The 19,191-nt window shown below is 43.3% G+C and overlaps 1 protein-coding gene across 1 annotated transcript; it reads left to right on the top strand.

The window, feature by feature from the left end:
• Nucleotides 1-931: 931 nt before the first annotated feature.
• LOC139395707 (rab-3A-interacting protein-like) lies at nucleotides 932-14,279 on the top strand (the record flags this gene model as incomplete). Its single annotated transcript, XM_071143050.1, has 6 exons — nucleotides 932-1,089; nucleotides 1,865-2,143; nucleotides 4,009-4,201; nucleotides 13,472-13,567; nucleotides 13,990-14,067; nucleotides 14,224-14,279. Coding segments are annotated over exons 2-6 (671 nt in total), but the record flags the coding sequence as incomplete, so codon positions are not given.
• Between the last annotated feature and the right edge of the window lie 4,912 nt (nucleotides 14,280-19,191).

The raw sequence follows: 19,191 nt of genomic DNA, 5'->3' as shown, positions 1-19,191 counted from the left end.
GAGAGCAGCAGTGTGATTCACATCAACACGCCGTGTAGATAACAATAATAAGTCATATCTGTATCGCCGTAGACATGTGTAATGCTTGTAATGGTTGTGTGACATCAAAGAGGTATTAATTATAATCCTCAACGGCTCATCTTTCAAAATACTTCATTTACAGCATTTCCCTCGTTCGGACAACAAATCATCTGTAAAACTTGGCGTGCGGTGCTCTAGTTCAGAACGTCTGTCAGTCAAAAGCCAAAAGCCAGCGGTCTGACGTCATGTATACAGCATGTTACTGTACAGGTGGTGTGTTCCAATTTAGGTGCTAATTACTGTCCAAATCTGTCATTTTCAACCTGTCTACGGGTACGAGTGTAAAGGGTTACCCCTAACTAACCCTGGCAACATGTTCCCACAAGCTGCTCCTCCAACAACATGTTCCCCCAACATGTTCCCCCAACATGTTCCCCCAAGCTGTTCCCCCAAGCTGTTCCCCCAAGCTGTTCCCCCAACATGTTCCCCCAACATGTTCCCCCAAGCTGTTCCCCCAACATGTTCCCCCAACATGTTCCCCCAAGCTGCTCCTCCAACATGTTCCCCCAAGCTGCTCCTCCAACATGTTCCCCCAACATGTTCCCCCAAGCTGCTCCTCCAACAACACGTTCCCCCAAGCTGTTCCCCCAAGCTGTTCCCCCAACATGTTCCCCCAAGCTGTTCCCCCAACATGTTCCCCCAAGATGTTCCCACAAGATGTTCCCCCAAGATGTTCCCACAAGATGTTCCCCCAACATGTTCCCCCAAGCTGTTCCCCCAACATGTTCCCCCAACATGTTCCCCCAAGCTGCTCCTCCAACAACACGTTCCCCCAAGCTGTTCCCCCAAGCTGTTCCCCCAAGCTGTTCCCCCAACATGTTCTCCCAGCATGTTCTCCCAACAAGCTGTTCCCCCAACAAGCTGTTTCCCCAACAGTAACTCTCATCTCTTCCTGTCTTCTCTTGCAGCAGTAAGTCAGTGTTGGAGGTCTGTCCTGACTGAAGAGGAGACCCACTACACACACAATCACATCATCAGCTTTTAAATACACACACATTCATCATAATGGTAGGTTCACACCTGTTGGTTTCAATTCAGCTGAATGAATGAATGAATGAAACAGCTTCTGGAATGAAACAGTTTTGGTGGAACCAGTTTCTAGTTGTGCAGGCTAGCTAAACCTTCAGTGTGAATTTCAACACTAACTTCACAGGTACACATTACATTTCCCCCCAAAGAGACTGGCCTGCTACTGTCTGTAACATTCCCCTGAATGACCTATTTCCTGTCTGAGAGACTGGCCTGTTCCTGTCTGGAACATTCCCCTGAATGACCTATTTCCTGTCTGAGAGACTGGCCTGTTACTGTCTGTAACACTCCCCTGAATGACCTATATCCTCTCAGAGAGACTGGCCTGTTCCTGTCTGGAACATTCCCCTGAATGACCTATTTCCTCTCAGAGAGACTGGCCTGTTCCTGTCTGGAACATTCCCCTGAATGACCCGTTTCCTCTCAGTCCTCACTGACTGGAGCAGTGGCCTGGCGGTCTGCTCTCTCTGCTGGGGCTGAAGAGGGAGACAGTGTTTAATCAGCTACTCCATAGTCCACACCTGGATCACACACTGATACTGTTGCTGCTGTGGGTAGTCTGCTTGAAATAGCAGAATTAGACCTGTGTGAATGTAGTCTAGAATGGAGGTCTCTGTTTGACCCCAAACAGTAATTATTTTGACTTTCGTTTTAATCGTGTTCTTTTCTCCCCTATCATCTCTACTCTCCCCTCTCTCCTCTCTCCCCTCTCTCCCCTCTCTCCTCTCCCCTCTCCCTTCTCTCCTCTCCTCAGGGAGGTGTATGATGACTGAAGCTGCAGGGCTATGGCCAGCGAACCCCTCGAAGGCTTCCATGAGGTCAACTTGGCGTCACCCACCACCCCTGACCTCCACGGATTGACCTCCGACACCAGACCCCAATGTCACAGCGCCCCTTCCAGCGCCCTGTACCGTACACCCTCCCTCAGCTCCAGCCCCTGCCCCCCCAACGCCCTGCGAGCCGACCAGCTGCCCACCCAGCCCATCTACTCTGCCCCTAGGCTACTGGGCAGCACAGAACCACACAATGGAAGGTCAGGAAGAAACCCTCCTGGAGAAACAGACTTACAGTACCTGGCCCATGACAACCACAATGTAAAGAGAGATATTACCTGGCCCATGACAACCACAATGTAAAGAGAGATATATTACCTGGCCCATGACAACCACAATGTAAAGAGATATGTTACCTGGCCCATGACGACCACAATGTAAAGAGATATATATTACCTGGCCCATGACAACCACAATGTAAAGAGATATATTACCTGGCCCATGACAACCACAATGTAAAGAGATATATTACCTGGCCCATGACGACCACAATGTAAAGAGATATATTACCTGGCCCATGACAACCACAATGTAAAGAGATATGTTACCTGGCCCATGACGACCACAATGTAAAGAGATATGTTACCTGGCCCATGACGACCACAATGTAAAGAGATATATTACCTGGCCCATGACGACCACAATGTAAATAGATATATTACCTGGCCCATGACGACCACAATGTAAAGAGATATGTTACCTGGCCCATGACGACCACAATGTAAATAGATATATTACCTGGCCCATGACGACCACAATGTAAATAGATATATTACCTGGCCCATGACGACCACAATGTAAATAGATATATTACCTGGCCCATGACGACCATGACAATGTAAAGAGATATATTACCTGGCCCATACGACCACAATGATATGACAACCACAATGTACCTGGCCCATGACAACCACAATGTATAAGAGATATATTACCTGGCCCATGACGACCACAATGTAAAGAGATATGTTACCTGGCCCATGACAACCACAATGTAAAGAGATATATTACCTGGCCCATGACAACCACAATGTAAAGAGATATATTACCTGGCCCATGACAACCACAATGTAAAGATATATATTACCTGGCCCATGACGACCACAATGTAAAGAGATATATTACCTGGCCCATGACGACCACAATGTAAATAGATATATTACCTGGCCCATGACAACCACAATGTAAAGAGATATATTACCTGGCCCATGACAACCACAATGTAAAGAGATATATTACCTGGCCCATGACGACCACAATGTAAAGAGATATGTTACCTGGCCCATGACAACCACAATGTAAAGAGATATATTACCTGGCCCATGACAACCACAATGTAAAGAGATATATTACCTGGCCCATGACAACCACAATGTAAAGAGATATATTACCTGGCCCATGACAACCACAATGTAAAGAGATATATTACCTGGCCCATGACAACCACAATGTAAAGAGATATATTACCTGGCCCATGACGACCACAATGTAAAGAGATATAGTACCTGGCCCATGACGACCACAATGTAAAGAGATATAGTACCTGGCCCATGACGACCACAATGTAAAGAGATATAGTACCTGGCCCATGACAACCACAACGTAAAGAGATATATTACCTGGCCCATGACGACCACAATGTAAAGAGATATATTACCTGGCCCATGACGACCACAATGTAAGGAGATACTAGAGAGAAATCTTGAAGATGGAACACAAATCCTAGCAGGTGCTGTTTTTAATGATGCCATGATTTCTGCTAGGATCTCTTTACGCAGTGCAGTCGGTATTAACCAGGCAATGTATTCAATATAAGTCAAGGGTTCCACTAAGCAGTGTTCATTGACACTTAAAACGTACTATTGATGACTAGCCCACTGGGATGCTAATTCATACATTAAAACATGCTTACTAGGCTTAATGTCCAACCAGGTAATGATAGCTGGATCATTATCACCACTAATCATACAGTCAATAGTGCTGATCAGTGATGACTGATTGATCCCTGTAGTAATCAGCCAACCCTCCTATACGCTTACATTAGTGTACCCATGATTCCTTGCAGCGTTCCGGGGTTGGAACCCCACGTCCGGTCAGAGGCGGAGTCAGCAGAAGGGGTGTTCCTGTCTGGAGAGGAAGGGGAGGAGTCTCTGAGTCTGACCAATGACAGCCTGTCCCACCTCCGCAGCCCCTCAGTCATGGAGATCAGAGAGAAAGCCAATGAGAGACTGAAGGAGGAGCTAGCCAAGGCACAGAGGGTAAGAGACCACACACACACACACACACACTGTGCCCATGTCATGTGTATGTTCCCTCTGGTTGTGTGTCTCTACTAGTTGAATGGTTTCACATCAGTTGATAACAGAGTGAAATCCATGCAGAAGGAATGTGTGATTCTCCTCCTCATCAACGGCAGGGGACCGACATGTTATCTCCTCCTGTGTCCTCCTGTGTTCTCCTGTGTTCTCTGAAATTACCCCACAAGCCTCTTGCCAATGTTTATTTTTAACCCAGCGCTCCTGAATGCTGCTTTCTCCAGCCAACTCTGATGAGTGAGAACTATCACTGCCTCGTAACCAGAGTTTGAATGGGCGTGTTGGAACGGAAGGGGTTGGGCCTGAGCAGGCAAGGTGATTGGTTGACCAGGGATTCTACAGGAACAGTGCTTTGTTCAGTCCATTTTACCATGTTATGATCAGCCTCTTCTTTCAGCCTCTTCGTTCAAATCAAATGTTATTGGTCACATACACCTGGTTAGCAGATGTTATTGGTCACATACACATGGTTAGCAGATGTTATTGGTCACATACACATGGTTAGCAGATGTTATTGGTCACATACACATGGTTAGCAGATGTTATTGGTCACATACACATGGTTAGCAGATGTTATTGGTCACATACACATGGTTAGCAGATGTTATTGGTCACATACACATGGTTAGCAGATGTTATTGGTCACATACACATGGTTAGCAGATGTTATTGGTCACATACACCTGGTTAGCAGATGTTATTGGTCACATACACCTGGTTAGCAGATGTTATTGGTCACATACACATGGTTAGCAGATGTTATTGGTCACATACACCTGGTTAGCAGATGTTATTGGTCACATACACCTGGTTAGCAGATGTTATTGGTCACATACACATGGTTAGCAGATGTTATTGGTCACATACACATGGTTAGCAGATGTTATTGGTCACATACACCTGGTTAGCAGATGTTATTGGTCACATACACATGGTTAGCAGATGTTATTGTCACATACACATGGTTAGCTGATGTTATTGGTCACATACACATGGTTAGCTAATGTTATTGGTCACATACACATGGTTAGCAGATGTTATTGTCACATACACATGGTTAGCAGATGTTATTGGTCACATACACATGGTTAGCAGATGTTATTGGTCACATACACATGGTTAGCAGATGTTATTGGTCACATACACATGGTTAGCTAATGTTATTGGTCACATACACATGGTTAGCAGATGTTATTGGTCACATACACATGGTTAGCAGATGTTATTGGTCACATACATACACATGGTTAGCAGATGTTATTGGTCACATACACATGGTTAGCAGATGTTATTGGTCACATACACATGGTTAGCTGATGTTATTGGTCACATACACATGGTTAGCTAATGTTATTGGTCACATACACATGGTTAGCAGATGTTATTGGTCACATACACATGGTTAGCAGATGTTATTGGTCACATACACATGGTTAGCAGATGTTATTGGTCACATACACATGGTTAGCAGATGTTATTGGTCACATACACATGGTTAGCAGATGTTATTGGTCACATACACATGGTTAGCTGATGTTATTAGTCACATACACATGGTTAGCAGATGTTATTGGTCACATACACATGGTTAGCAGATGTTATTGGTCACATACATACACATGGTTAGCAGATGTTATTGGTCACATACATACACATGGTTAGCAGATGTTATTGGTCACATACATACACATGGTTAGCAGATGTTATTGGTCACATACATACACATGGTTAGCAGATGTTATTGGTCACATACACATGGTTAGCAGATGTTATTGGTCACATACACATGGTTAGCAGATGTTATTGGTCACATACACATGGTTAGCAGATGTTATTGGTCACATACACAGGGTTAGCAGATGTTATTGGTCACATACACATGGTTAGCAGATGTTATTGGTCACATACATACACATGGTTAGCAGATGTTATTGGTCACATACATACACATGGTTAGCAGATGTTATTGGTCACATACACATGGTTAGCAGATGTTATTGGTCACATACACATGGTTAGCAGATGTTATTGGTCACATACACATGGTTAGCAGATGTTATTGGTCACATACACATGGTTAGCAGATGTTATTGTAGGTGTAGCTACATGCTTATGCTTCTAGATCTGACAGTGCAGCAGTATCTAACAGGTCATATCTAACTATTCCACAACAAAACCTAATACACACAATCTAGTAAAGGAACAGGATGTTAATATATTGAGTGAGAGGTTATTTTCCTGACACGACACCACACACTGTAGGCTGTCTCGTCGTTGTTGGTAATCAAGCCTACCACTGTAGTGTTGTCTAAACTTGATGATTGAGTTGGAGGCGTGCATGGCCACGCAGTCATAGGTGAACAGGACGTACAGGAGAGGGCTGAGAACGCACCCTTGTGGAGCTCCAGTGTTGAGCATCGGTGGAGTGGAGATGTTGTTTCCTACCATCACCACCTGGGTGCAGCCCGTCAGGAAGTCCAGGACCCAGTTGCACAGATCGGGTTCGAGACCCAGGGTATCAAGTTTATGATGAGTTTGGAGGGTACTATGCTGTTGAATGCTGAGCTGTAGTCAATGAACAGCATTCTTACATAGGTCCAGATGGGATAGGGCAGTGTCTGGTGTGATGGCGATTGCATCATCTGTGGACCTTTTGGGGCGGTAAGCAAATTGTGGTGGGTCTAGTGAATCAGGTGGGGTGGAGGTAATATGATCCTTGACTATTATCTCAAAGCACTTCATGATGACAGAGGTGAGTGCTACGGGGCGATAGTCGTTTAGCTCAGTTACCTTAGCTTTCTTGGGAACAGGAACAAACAGAGCATGTTACAATCCCAGATGTCTCTTTGGAAAGTATCTCTTGCCCTGATTTCATCTACTTTGCTAATGTCTGGTCCCTAGTTAACGAGTAATGTACTCGGAAGCGTTGGGTGGTGTGTGCGCATCCGAAGCCTCACTAGAAGATCGCTCCGACACCCTCTCCTCCGACAGCGTTGTTTTGGATCGGCCTCTGGAATCAGTTCAAATGCCCTGGGAGGTGCAGACAAAGGATCCGCTTTGGCAAAGTCGTATTCCTGGTTGTGCTGGCAAGTTGACGTCTCTCTGATATTCAATAGCTGTTCCCGACTGTATGTAATAACACTTAAGGGTTTCTGGGCTAACAATGTAAGAAATAATACTTTAGAATAAATTAGGACTGGAAGCGACGCTGCCATCTCAATAGGCGCCATCTTCCTATTCTGCCTCTTCATTCAGCCTCTTCATTCTGCCTCTTCATTCTGCCTCTTCATTCTGCCTCTTCATTCTGCCTCTTCATTCTGCCTCTTCATTCAGCTTCTTCATTCAGCCTCTATCAGAGCAGCATATTAGAACCACAAACAGGAGTTTGTTCACGTGTCAATTATTGCTTCAAACGTTGTTGTTGTTTTTACCTCTGTTTCTTCTGAACATTCTAACTGCACTGGTGTGCCAGACAGAGTCAAGGTGTCATCTCACTACCTGATTTAGAGATCTCTGGAATGAAATGGTGTGAGAGAGACGCAGCTGCCAGTTGCACCCACATTCTGTCTTTCTCAGTCCTGCTGCTCAGAGCAGGGATGTGGGAGAGAGATGGGGAGAGAGAAAGAAAGATTGTAAGACGGAAGGAGAGCGAGAGAACGAAAGACAGAAAATCATGAGTGAAAGAGAGAGGGGTTTGAGAGAGAGACTTGTGGTACTGAATCACCAGCTAGCTACTGTACTAGAAGGTGGTGCTGAATCACCAGCTAGCTACTGTACTAGAAGGTGGTGCTGAATCACCAGCTAGCTACTGTACTAGAAGGTGGTGCTGAATCACCAGCTAGCTACTGTACTAGAAGGTGGTGCTGAATCACCAGCTAGCTACTGTACTAGAAGGTGATGCTGAATCACCAGCTAGCTACTGTACTAGAAGGTGGTGCTGAATCACCAGCTAGCTACTGTCCTAGAAGGTGGTACTGAATCACCAGCTAGCTACTGTACTAGAAGGTGGTGCTGAATCACCAGCTAGCTACTGTACTAGAAGGTGGTACTGAATCACCAGCTAGCTACTGTACTAGAAGGTGGTACTGAATCACCAGCTAGCTACTGTACTAGAAGGTGGTGCTGAATCACCAGCTAGCTACTGTACTAGAAGGTGGTGCTGAATCACCAGCTAGCTACTGTACTAGAAGGTGGTACTGAATCACCAGCTAGCTACTGTACTAGAAGGTGGTGCTGAATCACCAGCTAGCTACTGTACTAGGTGGTGCTGAATCACCAGCTAGCTACTGTACTAGAAGGTGGTACTGAATCACCAGCTAGCTACTGTACTAGAAGGTGGTGCTGAATCACCAGCTAGCTACTGTACTAGAAGGTGGTGCTGAATCACCAGCTAGCTACTGTACTAGAAGGTGGTGCTGAACCACCAGCTAGCTACTGTACTAGAAGGTGGTGCTGAATCACCAGCTAGCTACTGTCCTAGAAGGTGGTACTGAATCACCAGCTAGCTACTGTACTAGAAGGTGGTGCTGAATCACCAGCTAGCTACTGTACTAGAAGGTGGTGCTGAATCACCAGCTAGCTACTGTACTAGAAGGTGGTGCTGAATCACCAGCTAGCTACTGTCCAAGAAGGTGGTGCTGAATCACCAGCTAGCTACTGTACTAGAAGGTGGTGCTGAATCACCAGCTAGCTACTGTACTAGAAGGTGGTGCTGAATCACCAGCTAGCTACTGTACTAGAAGGTGGTGCTGAATCACCAGCTAGCTACTGTACTAGAAGGTGGTGCTGAATCACCAGCTAGCTACTGTACTAGAAGGTGGTGCTGAATCACCAGCTAGCTACTGTACTAGAGGAAACCCCAGTATCCCCTGGAGGCTCCTTCAGTTCCATTAGCATCAGGGAAGTCCTGGATTATAACTACAGCCATTAGACTGGACCTCATTCACTATCACAGATGCACCAAATCAGACCACTTCAATGAGGTGCAGGGTCATGCTACTAGCAGGGTGGCCCGGGGGAGGTTAGATTGAACCAATCAGCCATTCTCAGGTGTTCTTATTGACCACTGCTGACCTTATGGTGACCCCTCATGGATTTGGAATCACAATTCTTGACGATCCCTCTGCCATTTCCCCTCAGAGAAAGCTGTGTGTCTTCCTCCCTGTATTACCCATTCTGGCTGCTCCTCGCTGCACCAGGACTGACTGCAGCTGACATCAGTTTAAGGCTGTGGGTCTGTACAGCCTTAACAGGTGACCAGCCGATCACAGACAGACAGGTAAATCACTGATTCCCCCAGACAGTCTACGCAGCTCAGACAAGTTGTCCGCTCCAGAACCAGCAGGGTCAGCCCCTTACCTTTCTTCCTCTCCTTCCATCTCATCCCACCCCAACCTTCTTCCCCCTTTCCTGCCGTTCCCTGCCCATTCTCCCTCCACTTCCTGCGTTGATCACTACTCTCACCCTTCTGCCTCTGTCGGCATGGCGATGACCTTGTGTTCGATGAGCGCGAGGGAACCCTGTCCGGGCGTGTGTGTGTGTGTGTGCACGCTGTAAGCCAGCTCCCACTACTAATCTGAGCCATTGAATACCACTAGTGTCTGTCCTGTTGTTTACCACTAGTGTCTGTCCTGTTGTTTACCACTAGTGTCTGTCCTGTTGTTTACCATGGTCTAGAATACCACTAGTGTCTGTCCTGTTGTTTACCACTAGTGTCTGTCCTGTTGTTTACCACTAGTGTCTGTCCTGTAGAATACCACTAGTGTCTGTCCTGTAGAATACCACTAGTGTCTGTCCTGTTGTTTACCACGGTCTAGAATACCACGAGTGTCTGTCCTGTTGTTTACCATGGTCTAGAATACCACTAGTGTCTGTCCTGTTGTTTACCACGGTCTAGAATACCACTAGTGTCTGTCCTGTTGTTTACCACGGTCTAGAATACCACTAGTGTCTGTCCTGTTGTTTACCACGGTCTAGAATACCACTAGTGTCTGTCCTGTTGTTTACCAAGGTCTAGAATACCACTCGTGTCTGTCCTGTTGTATTTGGTCAGGCCCTGGAAAGTTATTTAACTACTGGGTTTGTTAACAAAACAATGTGTGAAGAGGTGTCACCTTGCCAGAGGAGAGGACTAGTAATCCCTGTGTGTGTGTGTGTGTGTGTGTGTGTGTTGTAGCTCTTCACATATAATTACTGGGTGAACAACTGTTACTGCAACAGCATGTGGGTGGTGTTGGTGGGGGTTAGTGGGTGTAGCCTCACTATAAAGTTATATTTACTAAGAAGCAGCAGGTCAAATGGACACAGGAATGTTTCTGTAGTATTATATGACATGGACAACACCCAGTTTATACAGCCTACAGTGGATGTCCATGTTCCTTCCAGGAAGTAGTATAGAACAATAAGGGCCACACACTGTTAACTTCTCTAGGGTAGGGGGCAGCATTGGGGATTGTGGATGAAAAGCATCAAATTAAACTGCCTGCTTCTCAGCCATAAAAGCTAGAATATGCATATAATAGTGTATTTGGATAGAAAACACTCTGACGTTTCTCAAACTGTTTGAATGATGTCTGTGAGTATAACAGAACTCATATGGCAGGCAATAACCTGAGAAAAAAATCTAACCAGGAAGTGGGAAATCTGAGGTTTGTAGTTTTTCAACTCTTGGCCTATCAAAAACACAGTGTCTATGGGGTCATATTACACTTCCTAAGGCTTCCACTAGATGTCAACAGTCTTTAGAACCTTGTTTGATGCTTCTACTGTGAAGTGGGGGAGAATGAGAGGGGATTGAGTCAGAGGTCTTCCAGAGAGCCACAAGCTCAGTCTCGCGCGTTCATGTGATAGTTAGCTCTGCTCCATTGCATTTCTACAGACAAAGGAATTCTCTGGTTGGAACATTATTGAAGATTTATGTTAACATCCTAAAGATTGATTCTATACATCGTTTGACATGTTTCTACGGACTGTAACGGAACTTTTTGACTTTTTGTCTGCCCCTAGTGATCGCGCGTCGTGAGTTTGGATTGTGTACTGAACGCGCTAACGAAAAGGAGGTATTTGGACATAAATGATGGACATTATCGAACAAAACAAACATATTTATTGTGGAACTGGGATTCCTGGGAGTGCATTCTGATGAAGATCATCAAAGGTAAGTGAATATTTATAATGCTATTTTTGACTTCTGTTGACGACACAACATGGCGGATATCTGTTTGGGTTGTTTTGGTCTCTGAGCTCCGTACTCAGATTATGCTTTTTCCGTAAAGTTTTTTTTGAAATCTGACACAGCGGTTGCATTAAGGAGAAGTGGATCTAAAATTCCATGCAAAACAGTTGTATCTTTTATCAATGTTTATTTTGAGTATTTCTGTAAATTGATGTGGCCCTCTGCAAAATCACCGGATGTTTTGGAACTACTGAACATAACGCGCCAATGGAAACTCCGATTTCTGGAAATAAATATGAACTTTACCGATGGAACAAAACATACATGTATTGTGTAACATGAAGTCCTATGAGTGTCATCTGATGAAGATCATCAAGGGTTAGTGATCAATTTAATCTGTTTCTGCTTTTTGTGACTCCTCTCTTTGGCTGGAAAAATGGCTGTGTTTTTCTGTGACTTGGCTCTGACCTAACATAATCGTTTGGTGTGTTTTCGCCGTATAGCTTTTTTGAAATCGGACACTGGCTGGATTTACAACAAGTGTATCTTTAAAATGGTGTAAAATACAAGTATGTTTGAGGAATTTTAATTATGGGATTTCTGTTGTTTTGAATTTGGCGCCCTGCAGTTTCACTGGCTGTTGACGAGGTGGGACACTACCGTCCCACGTACCCTAGAGAGGTTAAATATCCCTTCCAGGAACCAGTATAGAACAATAAGGGCCACACACGGTTAAATATCTGTTCCAGGAACTAGTATAGAACAATAAGGGCCACACACTTAAATATCTCTTCGAGGAACTAGTATAGGACAATAAGGGCCACACACTTAAAGATCCCTTCCAGGAACCAGTATAGAACAATAAGGGCCACACACGGTTAAATATCTGTTCCAGGAACTAGTATAGAACAATAAGGGCCACACACTGTGAAAGATCCCTTCCAGGAACTAGTATAGAACAATAAGGGCCACACACTGTGAAAGATCCCTTCCAGGAACTAGTATAGAACAATAAGGGCCACACACTGTGAAAGATCCCTTCCAGGAACCAGTATAGAACAATAAGGGCCACACACGGTTAAATATCTGTTCCAGGAACTAGTATAGAACAATAAGGGCCACACACGGTTAAATATCTGTTCCAGGAACTAGTATAGAACAATAAGGGCCACACACTGTTATATATCTGTTCCAGGAACTAGTATAGGACAATAAGGGCCACACACTGTTATATATCTGTTCCAGGAACTAGTATAGAACAATAAGGGCTACACACTGTTATATATCTGTTCCAGGAACTAGTATAGGACAATAAGGGCCACACACTGTTATATATCTGTTCCAGGAACTAGTATAGAACAATAAGGGCCACACACTGTTAAAGATCCCTTCCAGGAACCAGTATAGAACAATAAGGCCACACACTGTTAAATATCTCTTCCAGGAACTAGTATAGAACAATAAGGGCCACACACTGTTAAATATCTGTTCCAGGAACCAGTATAGAACAATAAGGGCCACACACTGTTAGATATCTCTTCCAGGAACTAGTATAGAACAATAAGGGCCACACACTGTTAAATATCTGTTCCAGGAACTAGTATAGAACAATAAGGGCCACACACGGTTAAATATCTGTTCCAGGAACTAGTATAGAACAATAAGGGCCACACACGGTTAAATATCTGTTCCAGGAACTAAGTATTTTATTGCTCTGAAATACATTTACTGTACAGGGTAATATATTATTAGGGTAATATAAACGTTTTGATTTCAGCTATCGAAACTTGGCCTGCTGTCAACTGAACTGTGTGTGTTTCCAGTACATGCCTGTCTTAAGAAGTGTACACACACAACATTCACACACACCAAGTCACGGTTCCATTTCACATTTTTGATTTGTTTCATCTTATTTCGGCTGCTAAAATAAACCACATTTGATTTTTCCTTGGTCATTATTATTACCTGGTCATTTATATTTACGTTCATCACGTTTGTGTTTGTCCGTTTTTTTGTGTTTTTTTTTTTCATTTCTTAAGGATGTTAAGTTGAAAGACGAGGAGTGTGAAAGGCTTTCTAAAGTCAGGGACCAACTGGGCCAGGAACTGGAGGAGCTCACTGCTAGCCTGTTTGAGGTTGGTCCCACCGGCTAATTCATCCCCCCCAGAAACACTGAGACGGCCCTCCTTGTGATCAGTGTTTTGGCTTTGCTCCTCCCTTCTCTTACGTAGCTAGATTAACAGTTTCCATCCTCTCTCTAGGTCTCCTTTGTCTCTCCTCCCTTCTCTTACGTAGCTAAATTAACAGTTTCCATCCTCTCTCTCTTTCTCGGTCTCCTTTGTCGCTCCTTTCTCCTGTTTTCAAAGCTCTTGGTAGTTTGTAAAGACACTAACCTGCTTTTCTCTGGGTGTTTGGTGCCAGCTGTGACTCTGACTCAGGTTGTCTTGACTTGTGTTTGGTTGTTGGGTTCTCTGTTTTGTGTCAGAAGTCAGTAGGGGTTAGAGGTCAGGGCGATGAGTGACGCATTGTGGGTCTAACGTCTCGTGCCTTCTTACAGGAAGCTCACAAGATGGTGCGTGAGGCCAACATCAAACAGTCGACGGCTGAGAAGCAGCTGAAGGAAGCTCTGAACAAGGTGAGGACTGAACCATTCACAACCATGTTCAGTACTACTGTGTCTACATGACTGTTACCCTCATGGAAATGGAGTGGCTGACCCAGTCTGATGGTCTTCTAATGACAATTCTGCAGGTGTGTCTGGGATAATTTATGTGCTGCCTCTTCACTAAAGGTGTCAGTCACACCACTGCAGCCTCCCGGCTGGCTGGTAATGGGAGCCACAGGAACGTACTGACTGTAGTGCACCATGTCTGGCTGCTTTAATAGCAGGGTGTATCATTTCTGTGAGTGATAGCAGTAACAGTCCTGTAGATCATATCCTATCAGTCTGACAGTAACAGTCCTGTAGATCATATCCTATCAGTCTGACAGTAACAGTCCTGTAGATCATATCCTATCAGTCTGACAGTAACAGTCCTGTAGATCATATATCAGTCTGACAGTAACAGTCCTGTAGATCATATATCAGTCTGACAGTAACAGTCCTGTAGATTATATCCTATCAGTCTGACAGTAACAGTCCTGTAGATTATATCCTATCAGTCTGACAGTAACATTCCTGTAGATCATATATCAGTCTGACAGTAACAGTCCTGTAGATTATATCCTATCAGTCTGACAGTAACAGTCCTGTAGATCATATATCAGTCTGACAGTAACAGTCCTGTAGATCATATATCAGTCTGACAGTAACAGTCCTGTAGATCATATATCAGTCTGACAGTAACAGTCCTGTAGATTATATCCTATCAGTCTGACAGTAACAGTCCTGTAGATTATATCCTATCAGTCTGACAGTAACATTCCTGTAGATCATATATCAGTCTGACAGTAACAGTCCTGTAGATTATATCCTATCAGTCTGACAGTAACAGTCCTGTAGATCATATATCAGTCTGACAGTAACAGTCCTGTAGATCATATATCAGTCTGACAGTAACAGTCCTGTAGATCATATATCAGTCTGACAGTAACAGTCCTGTAGATCATATATCAGTCTGATGGTAACAGTCCTGTAGATTATATCCTATCAGTCTGACAGTAACAGTCCTGTAGATCATATATCAGTCTGACAGTAACAGTCCTGTAGATTATATCCTATCAGTCTGACAGTAACAGTCCTGTAGATTATATCCTATCAGTCTGACAGTAACAGTCCTGTAGATTATATCCTATCAGTCTGACGGTAACAGTCCTGTAGATCATATCCTATCAGTCTGACAGTAACAGTCCTGTAGATCATATCCTATCAGTCTGATAACATATCCTATCAGTCTGACAGTAACAGTCCTGTAGATCATATATCAGTCTGACAGTAACAGTCCTGTAGATTATATCCTATCAGTCTGACAGTAACAGTCCTGTAGATCATATATCAGTCTGACAGTAACAGTCCTGTAGATTATATCCTATCAGTCTGACAGTAACAGTCCTGTAGATTATATCCTATCAGTCTGACAGTAACAGTCCTGTAGATCATATCCTATCAGTCTGACAGTAACAGTCCTGTAGATCATATATCAGTCTGACAGTAACAGTCCTGTAGATCATATCCTATCAGTCTGACAGTAACAGTCCTGTAGATCATATCCTATCAGTCTGACAGTAACAGTCCTGTAGATCATATCCTATCAGTCTGACAGTAACAGTCCTGTAGATCATATCCTATCAGTCTGACAGTAACAGTCCTGTAGATCATATCCTATCAGTCTGACAGTAACAGTCCTGTAGATCATATCAGTCTGATAACAGTCTGACATATCCTATCAGTAAGTAACAGTCCTGTAGATCATATCCTATCAGTCTGACAGTAACAGTCCTGTAGATCATATCAGTCTGATCAGTCCTGACAGTAACAGTCCTGTAGATCATATCCTATCAGTCTGACAGTAACAGTCATGTAGATCATATATCAGTCTGACAGTAACAGTCCTGTAGATCATATCCTATCAGTCTGACAGTAACAGTCCTGTAGATCATATCCTATCAGTCTGACAGTAACAGTCCTGTAGATCATATATCAGTCTGACAGTAACAGTCCTGTAGATCATATATCAGTCTGACAGTAACAGCCCTGTAGATCATATCCTATCAGTCTGACAGTAACAGTCCTGTAGATCATATCCTATCAGTCTGACAGTAACAGTCCTGTAGATCATATCCTATCAGTCTGACAGTAACAGTCCTGTAGATCATATATCAGTCAGTCTGACAGTAACAGTCCTGTAGATCATATATCAGTCTGATAACAGTCCTGTATAGATCCTATCAGTCTGACAGTAACAGTCCTGTAGATCATATCATATCCTATCAGTCTGACAGTAACAGCCCTGTAGATCATATCCTATCAGTCTGACAGTAACAGTCCTGTAGATCATATCCTATCAGTCTGACAGTAACAGTCCTGTAGATCATATATCAGTCTGACAGTAACAGTCCTGTAGATCATATCCTATCAGTCTGACAGTAACAGTCCTGTAGATCATATATCAGTCTGACAGTAACAGTCCTGTAGATCATATCCTATCAGTCTGACAGTAACAGTCCTGTAGATCATATCCTATCAGTCTGACAGTAACAGTCCTGTAGATCATATCCTATCAGTCTGACAGTAACAGTCCTGTAGATCATATCCTATCAGTCTGACAGTAACAGTCCTGTAGATTATATATCAGTCTGACAGTAACAGTCCTGTAGATTATATCCTATCAGTCTGACAGTAACAGTCCTGTAGATCATATATCAGTCTGACAGTAACAGTCCTGTACATCATATCCTATCAGTCTGACAGTAACAGTCCTGTAGATCATATCCTATCAGTCTGACAGTAACAGTCCTGTAGATCATATACAGTATCAGTCTGACAGTAACAGTCCTGTAGATCATATCCTATCAGTCTGACAGTAACAGTCCTGTAGATCATATCCTATCAGTCTGACAGTAACAGTCCTGTAGATCATATCCTATCAGTCTGACAGTAACAGTCCTGTAGATCATATCCTATCAGTCTGACAGTAACAGTCCTGTAGATCATATCCTGATCAGTCTGACATATAACAGTCCTGTAGATCATATATCAGTCTGACAGTAACAGTCCTGTAGATCATATATCAGTCTGAACAGTCCTGTAGATCATATATCAGTCTGACAGTAACAGTCCTGTAGATCATATATCAGTCTGACAGTAACAGTCCTGTAGATATATATCAGTCTGACAGTAACAGTCCTGTAGATTATATTCTTTCAGTCTGACAGTAACAGTCCTGTAGATTATATCCTATCAGTCTGACAGTAACAGTCCTGTAGATTATATCCTATCAGTCTGACAGTAACAGTCCTGTAGATTATATCCTATCAGTCTGACAGTAACAGTCCTGTAGATGTAGATCCTGTATATCCTATCAGTCTGACAGTAACAGTCCTGTAGATCATATCCTATCAGTCTGACAGTAACAGTCCTGTAGATCATATCCTATCAGTCTGACAGTAACAGTCCTGTAGATCATATCCTATCAGTCTGACAGTAACAGTCCTGTAGATCATATCCTATCAGTCTGACAGTAACAGTCCTGTAGATCATATCCTATCAGTCTGACAGTAACAGTCCTGTAGATCATATATCAGTCTGACAGTAACAGTCCTGTAGATCATATCCTATCAGTCTGATGGTAACATTCCTGTAGATCATATATCAGTCTGACGGTAACAGTCCTGTAGATCATATATCAGTCTGACAGTAACAGTCCTGTAGATCATATATCAGTCTGACAGTAACAGTCCTGTAGATCATATATCAGTCTGACAGTAACAGTCCTGTAGATTATATCCTATCAGTCTGACAGTAACAGTCCTGTAGATTATATTCTTTCAGTCTGACAGTAACAGTCCTGTAGATTATATCCTATCAGTCTGACAGTAACAGTCCTGTAGATTGTATCCTATCAGTCTGACAGTAACAGTCCTGTAGATCATATATCAGTCTGACAGTAACAGTCCTGTAGATCATATATCAGTCTGACAGTAACAGTCCTGTAGATCATATCCTATCAGTCTGACAGTAACAGTCCTGTAGATCATATCCTATCAGTCTGACAGTAACAGTCCTGTAGATCATATCCTATCAGTCTGACAGTAACAGTCCTGTAGATCATATCCTATCAGTCTGACAGTAACAGTCCTGTAGATCATATCCTATCAGTCTGACAGTAACAGTCCTGTAGATTATATATCAGTCTGACAGTAACAGTCCTGTAGATCATATCCTATCAGTCTGACAGTAACAGTCCTGTAGATCATATATCAGTCTGACAGTAACAGTCCTGTAGATCATATCCTATCAGTCTGACAGTAACAGTCCTGTAGATCATATCCTATCAGTCTGACAGTAACAGTCCTGTAGATCGTATATCAGTCTGACAGTAACAGTCCTGTAGATCATATCCTATCAGTCTGACAGTAACAGTCCTGTAGATCATATATCAGTCTGACAGTAACAGTCCTGTAGATTATATCCTATCAGTCTGACAGTAACAGTCCTGTAGATTATATATCAGTCTGACAGTAATAGTCCTGTAGATCATATCCTATCAGTCTGACAGTAACAGTCCTGTAGATCGTATATCAGTCTGACAGTAACAGTCCTGTAGATCGTATATCAGTCTGACAGTAACAGTCCTGTAGATCGTATATCAGTCTGACAGTAACAGTCCTGTAGATCATATCCTATCAGTCTGACAGTAACAGTCCTGTAGATCATATCCTATCAGTCTGACAGTAACAGTCCTGTAGATCATATCCTATCAGTCTGACAGTAACAGTCCTGTAGATCATATCCTATCAGTCTGACAGTAACAGTCCTGTAGATCATATCCTATCAGTCTGACAGTAACAGTCCTGTAGATCATATATCAGTCTGACAGTAACAGTCCTGTAGATCATATCCTATCAGTCTGACAGTAACAGTCCTGTAGATCATATCCTATCAGTCTGACAGTAACAGTCCTGTAGATCATATCCTATCAGTCTGACAGTAACAGTCCTGTAGATTATATCCTATCAGTCTGACAGTAACAGTCCTGTAGATCATATCCTATCAGTCTGACAGTAACAGTCCTGTAGATCATATCCTATCAGTCTGACA

Source organism: Oncorhynchus clarkii, unplaced genomic scaffold (assembly GCF_045791955.1).
Source record: "Oncorhynchus clarkii lewisi isolate Uvic-CL-2024 unplaced genomic scaffold, UVic_Ocla_1.0 unplaced_contig_803_pilon_pilon, whole genome shotgun sequence".
Classification (NCBI taxonomy): Eukaryota; Metazoa; Chordata; class Actinopteri; order Salmoniformes; family Salmonidae; genus Oncorhynchus; species Oncorhynchus clarkii.
This window is presented reverse-complemented; position numbering and strand designations above follow the sequence as displayed.